Here is a 14,494-nt window from a genome sequence, read left to right as displayed (position 1 = left end):
CACAATATATTCAGATAATATTATCATATTAGATTCACAATATTTGTTTAACCTCTATTTTTTTTTTTTATCACTTCTGGTTCTCTATTGCAACATGGTAAGATTTGACAGTAGACAGCTGTTTGCTTGTGTTGGCCAGCTAGCAATAGCAATAAATAGCTGCTTCAGTTACCTAAAATATACTGGTCATACATGACAGACTACTGTGGGATAAGTTAGTACAAAACACGCGACACAGAGTTCATAAGGTCTTGGATCAGAATAAACAACCAGACTATACATGTAAATATTCCTTTACTTGTTATCACCTCTAATAACTGGGTTATCATTCAGACTGGCTAACAGAAACAACCCTGCAGCCTGGGCCACAGGTGTCATGAGTGAGATTAGTGGAGGATGGTGATAAGCATCACACACACACACTTTCTGGAACCAACTAAACAAATGGTAGCCTAAAGTATGATAGACTGAGTTACTCTCCTGAGTGTTGACACCAGTGATATAACCATTAATGGTGGTTATGACGATCATTCATTATTAGTTTACACTGATGAAAATGCTACTATGATGTATGCCTCATTATGGTAAAAGTCTTTATTTATTATTGATTTATTTTCCAAACTATTGCACTTTATCTTTTTTTCATTCAGCTAGGCTATGTACTAATATCTCCCCAGAAATTCAATAACTCAACAATAATAAACTCTTATAAACACAATAATAAACTCTTATAGACGTATACATGAAATGAAATGATGTGTTGCTGTCTAATGTAAATTAAAAAGCAACATTAAGTGTCACTCTGAAGATGAGAAGCTATGTATACATACCATTCAATCTTGTTTGCCTGTTTGCCCGAACTCGTAAAAACGTCTGCAAGAGGAAAAGGAAAGAAGACGAGGGATATGTACGTTAGACACCAGAGAAGCATTATTAAATGTTTACAAGGACAAATATAACTTTTCAGAATGAGATTGCTTCGGATGCTAAAGCCTGGTGTAGTGGGGCAGGGGCACTGTAAACAGTTCAACCTACTTCTCTCTTGTTTTCGAGCTCCTCCATGACATGCCGGCTTTCAGCCACAGCTCCTTCTACAGCGGCAAAAACTCGCCGCTCAGTTTGACCCGGCCTCGTGTCCAGATACTATACATCACTGCAAACTAAAGCTTGTGCCTAATTTTTCATACGGATTGAAAAGGATTGAAAGTGGCGCCCGTATCGGCAAAAACTACTCACAGCCGACGCCATGTTGGCTTGTTTTGATCATGTGACGCGCTAGTGGCGGAAGTGGGGCAACGTCACATGTTGTTCCGGAGGTCGGCCGCTGGGGGGAGGCAGCGGGTTTTATTAACCGCTTTCTTTTTCAGGAGTGACTTTTAGGACTTGCCACACCACACAGGGAACATACTGTACTACCACTACTACTGTTGTTTTATCCTCCTACTTCAACGACTGTGGTTTCAAATAAACCAATACAAAAGGGGGAATTAAAATACAAATAGAAAAATAGAATACCAATAATAAATCCTTTATTATTAACAATTATACAAATATGTTACAAAGCTTTATTATTTGGTATTTTTGTGTACACTTTTTACACTTAAAGTGTGGTTTCTGCACATTTTTAGTCTTTGCCTTAGATTAGGTGTTATTATGTTTTGTAGCTGTTTCTGACCAAACAAGTTGTATTAATACTGTATGTGGTGGAGGAGGCAGTCTATTCTGATGAAGTTTAAAAATACTGCTGCATTCAAAATGCTGACATCATGTTAAAGCACATATTTATGAGCAGTATTATAAACACAATGTGCATTAACTGTCAAAAAAAAGTAATAAATAAATAAATAAATAAAAATAAAGTACTAGGCTAAGCTAGGAAATGCAGCTGTCAAATGAATGTAGAGGATAAAATATTACAATAATACCATACAGCACTGGATATTATCATACAGACAGACTAGTGTAGTTTGGGGGTAAATTCCTTGCATCATTAAAAGGAATGGTTGTAACATTAAAATGATTAAATAAATTATGTGGGGTCAGATTTCTCTTGCAGAATGTATGCCTCAGACCTACAGGGAGTCAAACCCAGAGGCCAGCATGTCTTTAGCTATATGTGCTGACTAAAGCATCCCCAGCTGCAGTTATGGATGCCCTCTCTTTGACACAGCAACAGTGAGCAGGCAGCAGTTCAGTCCTCTCACTGTCGGCCCATCGTCCATCAGTGAGAGCCGTCAAGCCACCAGGCCTCTTCCTCCTGTTCTGGCCCTCCATTCATCTCTTCACTGCTTCCCTCCTCTCCCCTCCCTACCAGCACTTGAGTTATAGGCCCACTTGCCATGCATCGCCACTACTACCGTATCATTATGATACACTCACTGAATGGCTGCAGATAGGTCAGGTTTTTAGAAGATGGGAAGAGGTAGAGAGGAGAAGAGCACCGAGACAGGCTGAACAGGCAGAGAGGAGGTGGCAAAGTCTGCCATTATGCTTCATTTTCAGGGTGGTAAAAAGAGTCACCATTGACTTAATCATTTGTATAATATAAGGTGATTTCAGCAGTTTCACTTAATGAGAAAATCTACTTTATCGCTATAAGGTCTTTATGAGCTGTGTCATCCTGAACGTATGGATGTAACGTCTGCATGGACTTAATAGTTCTTATTTTATGGTGTGAGGGGGGAAACCCACTTAACCCAGAGATACATCATGGCCAGAAGAATTTCCCGAACAAACTTTGATGAATACAAGAGATAAAAGCAGTCAGGGAGGGCTTTAAAGACAGCTGAGATTTAAGGAGGAATGGCCTGGCGGTCAACTTAACTGCTGAAAGAGCGGAAAAACCAAAATCTACCACCATCCCCTGCCACACATTTGTCATAATTAGGGAAATTCACAGGTTGATTCAATACTTCATGGATCTCTGGTCTCGTGATTTGCTATGATGATAATACAGCCAGAAAAAAGGCCACACTGAGAACTTGTAATTTTTGGTTTACTTTCACATTACACCCAAATAAAAGTAGTATATTAGAGCCTTAGAGAGGACATATTGGTGTTTTGTCCAATTAAGTTATTTTTCTCAAGAGTAAAATAATCAAAACCATATCAGGTAATAATGACTTTAGTTCCTGTTACCACAATGTACCTGCATACTGCCCAAACCTGAAGTATTCATTTAGGTCTGCTACAGAGCTAGATGAGATTTCCATGTTTATATTTATCATTACCATAATAGATACTGTAATACCATACATTATGGCCAATCAATTACAATTGACTACATGTATTAATACAGGATGTGTGCATTCAATAAAATGTAATAATTGACTGTTGATCTTCTGGTCATCCATGACCATAAGTGAAGGTTTACCTCGTTAGGTATTATTATTCAAATATTAATGGTACATTGTCATAACATGAAGCTGACTGGCTGTATATATATTTAAATATATATATACTGTCCCTTGACCTTATGTAATACAATACATTTCACATAAAGAAAAACTACTGTGTGTGTGTGTGTGTGTGTGTGTGTCCGTGAGGTGACCTGGTATCTGTCGGAGTGGTGCGCGTCTTCAGAGGACAGAGGCGAGACCACGGGAGACTCTCCCTCACGCTTGATGTGCACCGACAACAGCATCGACTAAAGAGAGAGAGAGAGAGAGACATAAATAAAATGTATTCTATATGCAGACGATCTTGTTATATTATGATTACACCTGCACCTGTCCTCACATGACAGTTGCTGCATGGGAACAATCAATAAACATGGACATGGTAAGAGTAATGCTGTTTCCAAAGAAATTTAGATCTGAGGAAAACAGATATCATTTCACTGTTCACTGCTTGTTACCCCTCACAATATCATTATCGTCATTTGAATGATTTAAGATGGCATAAGGTCCCCGGGCTTTTTATGTTACTACAGTGAACCCAATGGTCCAAGGACACAGACCTAAATGTTGTGAGGGAAAAAAAACATTTGTTTGCTGGCTGCTGAAATTTCAATGATGTGGCACAAGAAGTTTAAGTTAATTTAAAGGTGTACAGAAAAGAAAATTGAATTTAAGCCCACTCTGGGTCATAAAATTAGTGTAATAACTCATCTATCAGACGATGTAGGCCAAACTTTGTGCAAATTTCTATTTTTGAGTAAATCCGGGATGAAAGTGTGTATTTTTTTCCCCGCATTGGATAATGCAGGCGCACGGATTATACGTCAGCCTGTACACGATTCATCAGCCACTGATATTGGATCCGTAATCCGTCATTCAAACGTCTGAGACACGCACACACACACGGAGCTCGGACTCGCCCCAAGCTTTGAATATCCCGCCCGTTCGATAACGACCAATAAAATTAGTTTTCCTTACTCGGGTAAACTCGTGTTGCAGCTCGTGACAACTCGGCACGACAAACAGGACAAACGGCCATTTCTGTACACCTTTAAACTAGAACATAAATGGTAAAATTGTGTTCTGATTCCAGTTGCTGTACTTAATTGTACCTGTGAACCTGGCTGATCTGAGTACTGACCCAAGATCTTAAACCTATTGCTCCTGATTTGCAAGAAGCTGAAAAATATTTTTTTTAATGGTTTTTTTAAATTTGTATTTACATTCTTGTTCCCATGAAAGCAGTATGTGGCACCTCCGTTTGATGACATCATGCAAGTTGATTCCTTACACCAAATGTGTTACACTGACCATCTTATCAGACAAATTTTTTTTTTACCCTGTGTATTTATCAAATGAACAGTATCAAAAAGGAAATTAATTAAATTTCTGGGATGAACAGATCCAGATCTCTTACATGGAAAAAAAAAAAAAGAGGAATGGGGAATCTTTACCCTTGGACTATTATTGCCACAGATGCTGAGAGCGACACGTCATTGATGATGACTGTAACCCGCCTGACTTTGTCTATAAAATCCCTTCCACTGATTAGAGTTAATGTTTATGGGACATTAAGAGGAGTTAGGGAAGAGCGAGAGATTGAAAAAAAGAGGAGGAGGAAGGGTAAACATCTGAAAAGGAGGAGAGTAACTGTCTGACATTACAGGACACTGCTTGTCCATAAATCTGTCTCGCTTTGACACACACACCACACACACACACTCTCTCTCTCTCATGGACACACAAACACATAAACAATCCCAGCGTCTAACCCACTCTGTGACAAAGACAATCCAGGGAATTCCTCAAGTGAACAAGAATCAAGCAGATAAAAAAGAGAACAGGAGCAGAAATGAGAGGCAATCTCACTTTTTTTTTACAAGGCTTAGTCCTGACACAGTGGTTTGAGTGTGTGTGTACTTGTGTTTTCATGTGTGCCTTAGCTGCTGTATTTTTTTTACAAGGCAGCTATGAAATATTTGTATTTACAGTCGTCTCCTATTAATCAAGTGGAAAGGGGCAGAGCAGAGGCTTAAGTGCTCGACAGCAGTAATCTAATAATAATATGTGAGAAATGACCAACCTCCAGTGCTGCCACAGTAAATTGGACATTATGCATGGTGCTTTTATGCCTCTGTCTGTGTGTGTGTGTGTGTGTGTGTGTGTGTGTGTGTGTGTGTGTGTGTGTGTGTGTGTGTGTGATCTTCTTTCCTCTTTTACCCAGGTTTAAAAAGGTCAGGAATCATTTACCTGGGGGCGTCTGGGAATATGTTTAAGTTTTATCATTAGAATATGACATTTAACAGTACTCTACATTATAAATGAAGATTCCATTGAATTTTTTGGTCTTTTAAACCAACCAATTAAAGCAATATGCAAAAAGACTGGCTACAAAAAGGTTACATTTAAAGGTAGATCATGGGCGAATCAGTGATTTTACACCTCGTTGTGCAGAGCTTTTATCTCCATGTCCAACTGTAAAGATGGTAAAACAAAGTGTGTTTTGTGAATTTGTATTATATATATATATAAAAATGTGAACATTTATAAATCTGAGTTGTGCGACTGCAGATCAATAGTGAACACATAAAGAAGGGAGGAGAAAAAGGAGTGTATGTGTGTCTAAATCTCTCCATGTGGAAGTGAAACGGTGTAGGATCCAACAGGGACGTGTGTGTCAGTTAGTTAGTTAGTTAGTTAATTAAAGTTCATTTCGGACATGTTAAAAGAAATAAAACATAATACAGTAATGGACAGACATAACAAATAAATACATTGCAAGACAACACATGAACAAAAATAAAATAATTGAAAATAAAGATTATTTGTTGTTGTTTTTTTGTTCATATCCGAAAAGGAGTGGGAATAAGTAAAACTTATTTACTCCCACGCCTTATTCATAAATTAGCTTTCAAGCTTTCTTGTCATTATAATCTATACAATAAGTTAATTTATAAGTTTATCTAGCTGGATTTATTCTAATATATTATCACAAATTTTGATCTCTCTAATATATAAGTATATACATATATAGATTTATTCTAACATATTATCACTAATCTTTATCTCTCTAATACAGTCATGAGACATATACAAAGACAAACTGAAGGTAACACCAACAGAGCAACAAAGAAACTAAGTGGGTAAATACCCAAATAAATAACAATAAGCACCTTGTGGTTGTCAAACACCCTCATTCCTGTACATATTGAAAATCATTTCTTTGTACTTCTTTTGTACTCAGTGTGTCAGAGGGTGTGTGGCCCTACAGATGTCACATGTTTCTCCTCTGACCCAATCACCTTAGCTTAGCAAGTGGCCCTAACACCCCCATAAGGAGGTGCGTTGGGGTTAATCTCCAGCCTAACGGGGTTGGGTGGTGCGTTCCGGGGAGGAGACGACAACAACGGGGCCCCATGTGCTTCAGACTGGCCCTCTCCATTCTCCATACCCTGGCGCTGAATACTAAACAACGCTTGTGAGATGCGCAGTCACGGTCGGAGAGGAAGGCCAGCGCTCACCCCTCAGCCCTCGCTCTGCCTGCCTTTCTCAAGTACCTGCCCACCCACAGGGCCGTGAGCACTGCTCTAAGCCTGGGTCAGCACCCAAAGGTGTGTGGGAATGAGAATGGAAACCCCCTGAATTATGCTACAACTCTCATGTGGCATTCATGTTCACGTTATATGGACTTTGATCTAGTTGGCACGTGGTTTTAAGTTAGAAATAAAAAAAAACAAAAAAACAAAATGATGAAGCAGCTGATCGATTGAGGGTTGACACAGGTATTTATTATAAAGCAGAGTAATGCAAATAAATATCAGATGGAGTCTCTATACTGAAACTGTAACACTATATACCATCAAAAATCTTGTTTTGGGACTATATAGTCTGGTATAATGTCCAACAGGACAAGCATAAAACACCCTCTACCTCTTCCCTCTATTGTTACCATCTTGTTATTTCCTCTCTGTCTCATTGCTTTATTTTATCTCCTTTACCCATAGGTGCAGTGTATTCATAGTCCTCTTGCTTTATGACTTGGACTTTTCCATTAAAGACACTATAGCGAACATGTTTAAGACGTGGAAAGGTCTTCTTTCCCTCTTAAAAAGAGGTCTCCGCCTGACAGCTGGTGATGTGCTCAGATGAGTTAGTGGAGGCAGAGACTATAAGGGAATGCTACTTGATGGAATCATGAATCCGAGTCTTCCTACAGTTTGACGTTATCTGTCTCTCTATCTCTTTTCTTCTCTTTTTCTTCTTCCCTCTCTGTCTGTCTGCGTCTCTCTCTTTGTCTCTCTAATTGGAACAATCACAGTACAGTGCCTCTTGGCCCGGCTGCCTGTTGGATCACAGGAGACTGGTACTTTTGTGTGTGTGTGTGTGAGAAAGAGAGAGATATAAGACAGAGGCCTACAGTACAGATGATGTACCCTTAGTGCAGCAGAGAGGAACAGAGAGTCAGTGTCAGAGCGTCAGTAACAGCTCTGAGAGATGGACACAGGAATGCAATTCATTTTGCATTCAGTTATTTAAAACCTTTCTTTTCTTTTTTTTTATTCACACTATTCAAATGGTTTTCATGTATACCATGATACTGGGATGTTGCTGATTTCCACTGAAACAAACAGATTATACACAATATCATATTATCTGTTTCCTGTGAATAAATGCTTAATGAGAAAATGAGGTGGCTCTCACCTTGGGGGTTCCTGGAGTGGTGATTCCCTCCTTGGGGGACTGGTTCTTACTGCAGGATAGAAAAACAGAGAATACAGTGAGGTTAGGTTACACAATCTTACACTTGTTGTAGGTTTTTGTTGACCCATGGATTCACATTCTCTCCATCCATCTTTGTGCAGCTTAGATTGGAAACAAATGATTAAAAATCATCATGTATTGATCAGCCTATTTCTGCTCATGTTACTGTATGTCATGTTTTACTGGCTTATTCTTTTCATTTACTTGCTCTCTTTCTCAATTGATATGTTGTCCTTTCAGTTCTCTCTCCCCTGTCTTTTTTCTCCCCTCCTGCTTCCTTCCACTCTCTCTTTCCCTCTTTCACTGACTTTCACTCAAACACAGAGATACATTTCTCTGAGCCTCCTCGAGTGTTGCGACAGACTTGACGTTGACAAAGCGAGACAGGGTTGTCATGTTTGCTTTGAGACCCTGTTAGCACTCCAGACCTCCTTGGACACACACAGACAGACAGACAGACAGACAGACAGACAGACAGACAGACAGACAGACAGACAGACAGACAGACAGACAGACAGACAGACAGACAGACAGACAGACCATTGAAAGAATGGTGCCTGCAACTGAATTGAGCGTGACCTCTAATCTGACAGCATGCCTTGGCAGACAGGGGATTTCCTTTTTCAATGGATGGATGGGTGGATAATAAGAATAAGAAGCCTTATTTATATGTCACTTATCTGAGAGAAGAATTTACAAAGTGGTGCACAAAAAAGCAGAGGAGCAAGACCAGTGAGAAATATAAGAGCAGTGTCATATAATGCATAGCTGCACAGAGTTAGGAAGGAATAGATGATGAGATGTGTGTATGTGTTTGTTGGGGGGGGGGGGGGGGGGGGGGGGTACACGTTCTGTGATATACAGTGTACTGCAGGTCCTTCTTGTAAATGTAGGCTCAAGTGCTTTGGGAGCTTGACATACAGTATATGATTATAATATAATTTCAGGATGTCATGGCCAAAGATTCAAAGCTTTTTAACTATTGTTTTGGTAATCTGTCTTTTGTCCTTTAACTTGATGGAGGTGCGATATTAAATTTAAATTGCTTGAGTACCCCTTTAATGGCCAGTTGAAATGGAAGATAGACTGTCTTTTGTTCCTAAATGGGATGTATTTCCACATGAAATGGAATATGTGGGCTAGGTGTAATTACCAATGGGATTTGATTAATATAAATTCTCCAAAATGAGCAAGAATGAGCTGTGTTGAGAGGAAGCTGTAATGAGAAGTTAGCATCCACAACAACTACTGGCTGCGTAGGTGGATGAAGGAAAAATTAATAAAATAGCCCAAAATAATGCTGTTTTGGAAAGGTAGTTGATGACATTTTTACAGTTAGTCTAAAAACCAAGCCTCTGTGAAAGCTATAACCCACCACAGTTAAGGGTTTACAGCTTTATATGATAAGGAGGTTTATTTTTCGAATAAGCAGCTAAATGAAAGGTAGCATGACTAAATAGAAACATTATTTAAATGCATCTTGCACGCAGCTTTTAACCAAAACTTTACAAATTAAGAGTAGGCCTTAGGACTTCAGTAAACTGAATTGTTCCTTGTTATCCATATTACCATTTGCTGTCAGTTTTTATTGTTGCACTGATGTGACTGATGCTTTTTTTCCTCTGAGCTGAATTCATTGATATGAATTAGTACATGCATGTGTTTGTCTGCATTAAAAAGCCTTTGTTCCTTCCTGGTGAACTTGTCTGTGGAAATGTGTCATCACTGTTGCCGAGCTCTGTGTGTATCGGTGAATGTGCATGAGCGTCTGTACGTGTGTGTGCCCACGTCTTGAGTGTGTTTATGAGTGTGTGTGTGAAAGCTGAACAGCGGGCCTCACCTCAACCAACAAAGAGAATAAACATGGGTGACACAGTCAAGCTGCCGTGTAATGCAGGGGAATCTGCCAACAGAACCCACCCTACACACACACACACACACACACACACCTCTCTTTACCCCTTTTCTATCTCTGTCTCTGTCATCTCTCTCTCCTTCTCCCTCTATCTCCCTTTTATTCATTACCTGGAACCTCTGCAGACTAGGCATCAACAATAACAGCCACCTCTACCTGCTTGTTGACGGTGTCAAACAGTGACAAGAGAAGGAGGGAGAGGGAGGGAGAGGAAGAGAGAGAGCGAGAGAGGACAGCAGTCGCATGCCTGCCACGATGGGAGAAAATTGCCACAATGACAGAGGGGGTGATAGAGAGATGAAAGGAGAGTGAAAAGGGGGGGAAAGAAAAGAGGTAGAGGGAGATGAAATGTGAGGTGAGAGAGAGAGAGAGAGAGAGAGAGAGAGAGATGGGGTGAGGGAGAGAGAGCGGGCAACATGAAGAAAGAGATCGAGTGAGGGAAAGATGAAAGAAGACGGAAAAACGAGAGAGAGAAAAAAAGAGAGGGAGAGATGGGAGAGTCGGTGTGTGTCACCGCCGCCTCTTCTCACAGCTTCACACGTCTGTTTGCCCGGTTCTATGAATTTTTGATGGCGAGGGTTATGGGGCTGGAAATTCCAGCTGCCTGCCATTTCAAAGAAAAGGAGAAGAGAGTGGAAATGAGCAGCACAACAAAGTGAAACAAACACACAGACAGACAGGAGGAAAAAAGGAAGGAAGGGAGGAATGAAAGACGGGACACGGAGCGGTTTAAAATGTGTTGTGGTAATGAGGTGTGCATGTGAACGCGGGGAGACAGACAGGTGAGGTGCATGTTGTTGCTTCAGACAAATCTCACAGCACATTGTCCCCGTGCTTCAGACAGGACCTGCTCTGAACTGGTTCACCCAAAGGGAGGGGCCAGAACCTGTGAGATCATAAACAGGAAGTAGTCGCACTGTAAAGGCTGTAAAGGGATCAGAAGGTGGGTCAAAAGTACAGTGGTTGTGTTGACAGATCAGAGATAAGAACTTGCTAGAGTCATTAACCTATAATGAATCATGAGGGTGATGGACGACATAAAAATTGTGTAATTACACATATTACAAATGTAATAGTGGACACTAAACTGTGATGTAAATGAAGTTAACTTTACAGACCAACAGCATTGTACATAAAGATTAAGATTATACGTGGTATGAATTAATAAACTGTAGCAGCAGCAGCAGCAGTATAGCCAGCTTTGGAGTTTGGAGGCAGAATGATGTTATACCAATTAAACTTTGAATTCTAGTATATTAAGTGAAGTCAAAATTAATTAAGTCAAGATTACAGAAATGATCACTATTCAAATTATTATTATTGTAAAAGATCATGTAAAAATAACCCAAAACAAGCTCCAAATCTCCATGATTATATCAGTAATATGAATAAATCAGTATTAAGCTGCTCTAAACGATATCTCGATATATCTGTGTTATTATGACAATGTCAATAAAGTATCTAAGTCTAAGTAATGTAGTTTTATCTGAACCAGACTCCTGTGTTAGAATTCAGCGCAGTATTAGTTTGCATTGGGTTGAGCAGTAGTTTGGAAGCAAAACCATTCAGCGGAAGTGTCCATCCTCCCCAAACCTGATTAAATCTGCATCAGTCCTACACAAGTAGAAATGGGCCAGGATTGACTGACAGCTAACACAGTCCTCCACTCCTCCCACCAGAGAGAGAGAGAAGGAGAGAAGGAGAGAAGGGGAGAGGGAGAGAGAGAGAGAGAAAGAGAGAGAGAGAGAGGGAGAGAGTCTTTTGTCAGTGGCAGTTGGGTGGAATAGATAGGAGGAGGAATGCAGGGATAGTGCTAACCTCAAGATGCTGATTGCTTTTTGCCTTTTTGTGTTGTCTGCTAGAGAGGTGGGGGCTCCTCTAGTGGAGGCAAATTGATTATGGAGGAGGAGGAGGAGGAAGAAGAGAAGTGGGGATATGAAGAGGAGGGGTGATGGGGTATGTAGATTACTTTGCCCCCCTGAGCCACCTGACATGTACAGGGCATGATAGATTTCCATTTGCTCAACTCCAATGTGTGCGCGTGTGATTTCCATGTCCATACGTGAGAAGCTGTGGCCCATGAACAAGCGACGGAGCTCACAGTCACAAGAGAGGACAGGTTGGCGGTTGTAATCAAACACACACACATACATTACACACACATGCAGGGTGGACAGTGTGGAAAAAGAGAGGAGAAGAAATAGAAGACAAACAAACCCACAGAAGGACAGATATCTACAGAGGAGAGCAGGCGGACACACATCTCTCACACCAGGATGCTCAAACACGCACCTTCGTCTCCATACCCACAGCTCTTTCATTCAGCAAGTGCTGGTCGTCATTAAAGGCAGATTTACTACAAATTGGACCAAATTCCCACTGTCACTTTCAATGATGGCTGCTACCATGCAGAGTGCCAGGGAGCGGGAGAGGGAGAGAGACCATGCATGTGTGATATAAAGAACGAGCCCGCTTTTTCCGCACACACACCCTCTACCTTCATTTCATCTCCTGCGCGTCCTCATGCAACATACACAAACACAAGTAAAATGTCTCTGAAAATGTCTTAAAAATTGTGTATCCCTCATGTTTGTCTCCTGTCTTCTGCTCTGTTTTCCTCCTGGTGGTGGTGGTGTGTGTGTGTGTGTGTGTGTGTGTGTTGGATGGGTTAATGGCGAGGAGCTAAGTCAGCCAGCCGTGACTTTGGCCGCCATCCCATCTCACCCGGGGATGACGCTGTTTCCTTAAATAACCGCCTGTGTGTCCATGTGTGTGTATGTGAGCATGTACAGTATATGGGGTTTGGAGCTTCCCCAGGCTTATGGAGGGAAAGGAAGATCACTAACCTTTATTAAAGGGATAGTTCAACATTTTGGCAAATTGGCCCATTGCCATAATCCCTATAGTCATAGCAGTAGGTTCGTTACCTTTAATTGTCGGTGTAAGCTATTTTTAGAACAGCGGAGCAGAGCCGTGAGCTACTGCGGAGGCTCATGCGGGATTTCTTGGTTTCCCTCATCAAACTCATCAAATACACAATCCAACAACTCCAAAACGTTCTGGTGGACAAGTTGTGACCTGCACATTCAACACGCAATGAGATAAAAATGTAACATTACGAGACTGAGCCGAGGTAAATTCATGCAAAACTGCTGATGCGTGTTGCCTTCAGGGACAGCTTTTCAGCAAGCAGTCTCTGTGACAACTCAGTCTCGTAACGTTCTGTTATTATCTCATAGCGTGGTGAATGTGCAGGTCACAACTTGTCCACCAGAGCGTTTTGGAGTTGTTGGATTGTGTATTTGATGAGTTTGATGAGGGAAACCAAGAAATCCCATTAGCCTCCATAGCGTAGCTCTGAGCACACGGCTCTGCTCCTCCATTCTAAAAATAGCTTGCACTGACAAAGGTAACGAACCTACTGCTATGACTATAGGGATTATGGCAATGGGCTAATTTGCCAAAATGTTGAACTATCCCTTTAATGCTTAAAGCACATACACCTGATGATGGATATCTAATCCTTATGCTGCTCTTTCAATTCAATTCAATTCAATTCAATTCAATTCAATTCAATTCTATTCTATATATTCTATTCTATTCTATTCTATTCTATTCTATTCTATTCTATTCTATTCTATTCTATTCTATTCCAGGGCCATACACTGGGATTTATGATGAGAATTTTCTGTTATAAGTTTTGTTTTCACTTTCTTTCTTCATCTGATTTAGTTCCCTGGATTTGCTTCTCTGTCAACATGTTTTGATCCATTCATCCATCCTTTTCTCATGATTCTTTTGGATGGTGGAGTTCAGGGTCCCATTATTAACATCAGCCCCCTCCCTCCCTAGTGTCTACCTGTCTCTACATACATCCTTTCCTCCTCCCAAAGCCAAGTGTAATTACACATGTTGACCCATTCCACTCTGAGGACAATAGGTTTATTCCCGGTCAGTGTTGTGCAGCTGATTAAATAACAAAGTTGAGTCAGGTAGCGATGATGAGACAGGATAGGGTTTAGAAGAAGACTGCGCAAACGAGAAGGGAAAGAATCACGGAGAGGAGTGAAGAGGAGGAAATGACAAGAGCGAGGGTGTTAAAAACAGGAAGAAGGAAAGAAAATATGACAGATAAGGGGGAGGATGAGAGACAAAAGGAGAAGATGGAGAGAATAGAAGAAGGCAGGACGGGAGGTATAGAAGGTGGAAATACAGAGGACTGGTGCACAGACAGGAGGAGGGGTACGTTCAGTGTAAACGGGGGTAAATGATGTGTGATTTCCACGTGGGGTGACGCTATCTGTTGCCCTATCCCTCCAGGTTAATGGGGACTATCATAAAGCTGGGCCGCTTAGGTGGACACCGGGTCACGCACCAACACACCCACACGCAGGCCACACACATATGTACACAAACACAC

The 14,494-nt window shown here is 40.9% G+C and overlaps 1 protein-coding gene across 5 annotated transcripts in view; it reads right to left on the bottom strand.

Annotated features, from left to right (window-relative positions):
- rnf220a (ring finger protein 220a) overlaps window positions 1-14,494 on the bottom strand; it is a 177,174-nt gene that overhangs the window by 33,143 nt on the left and 129,537 nt on the right. For 4 of the 5 annotated variants that reach the window (XM_085806026.1, XM_085806024.1, XM_085806025.1 and 1 more), the window contains exons 4-6: window positions 8,100-8,148; window positions 3,551-3,646; window positions 831-873 (exon numbers count right to left, since the gene is read on the bottom strand). In XM_085806026.1, coding sequence (XP_085662152.1) covers window positions 831-873; window positions 3,551-3,646; window positions 8,100-8,148 — 188 coding nt within the window. Of the gene's footprint in view, window positions 1-830; window positions 874-1,035; window positions 1,272-3,550; window positions 3,647-8,099; window positions 8,149-14,494 lie in introns of those variants that run through there. The other variant, XM_085806028.1, reaches the window with a different exon arrangement.

The sequence above is a fragment of the Trachurus japonicus genome, chromosome 17 (genome assembly GCF_045865225.1).
Source record: "Trachurus japonicus isolate A0001 chromosome 17, Traja_1.0".
NCBI classification, from domain to species: domain Eukaryota; kingdom Metazoa; phylum Chordata; class Actinopteri; order Carangiformes; family Carangidae; genus Trachurus; species Trachurus japonicus.
The sequence above is the reverse complement of the archived record's forward strand: the minus strand, read 5'-3'. Positions and strand labels throughout refer to the sequence as shown.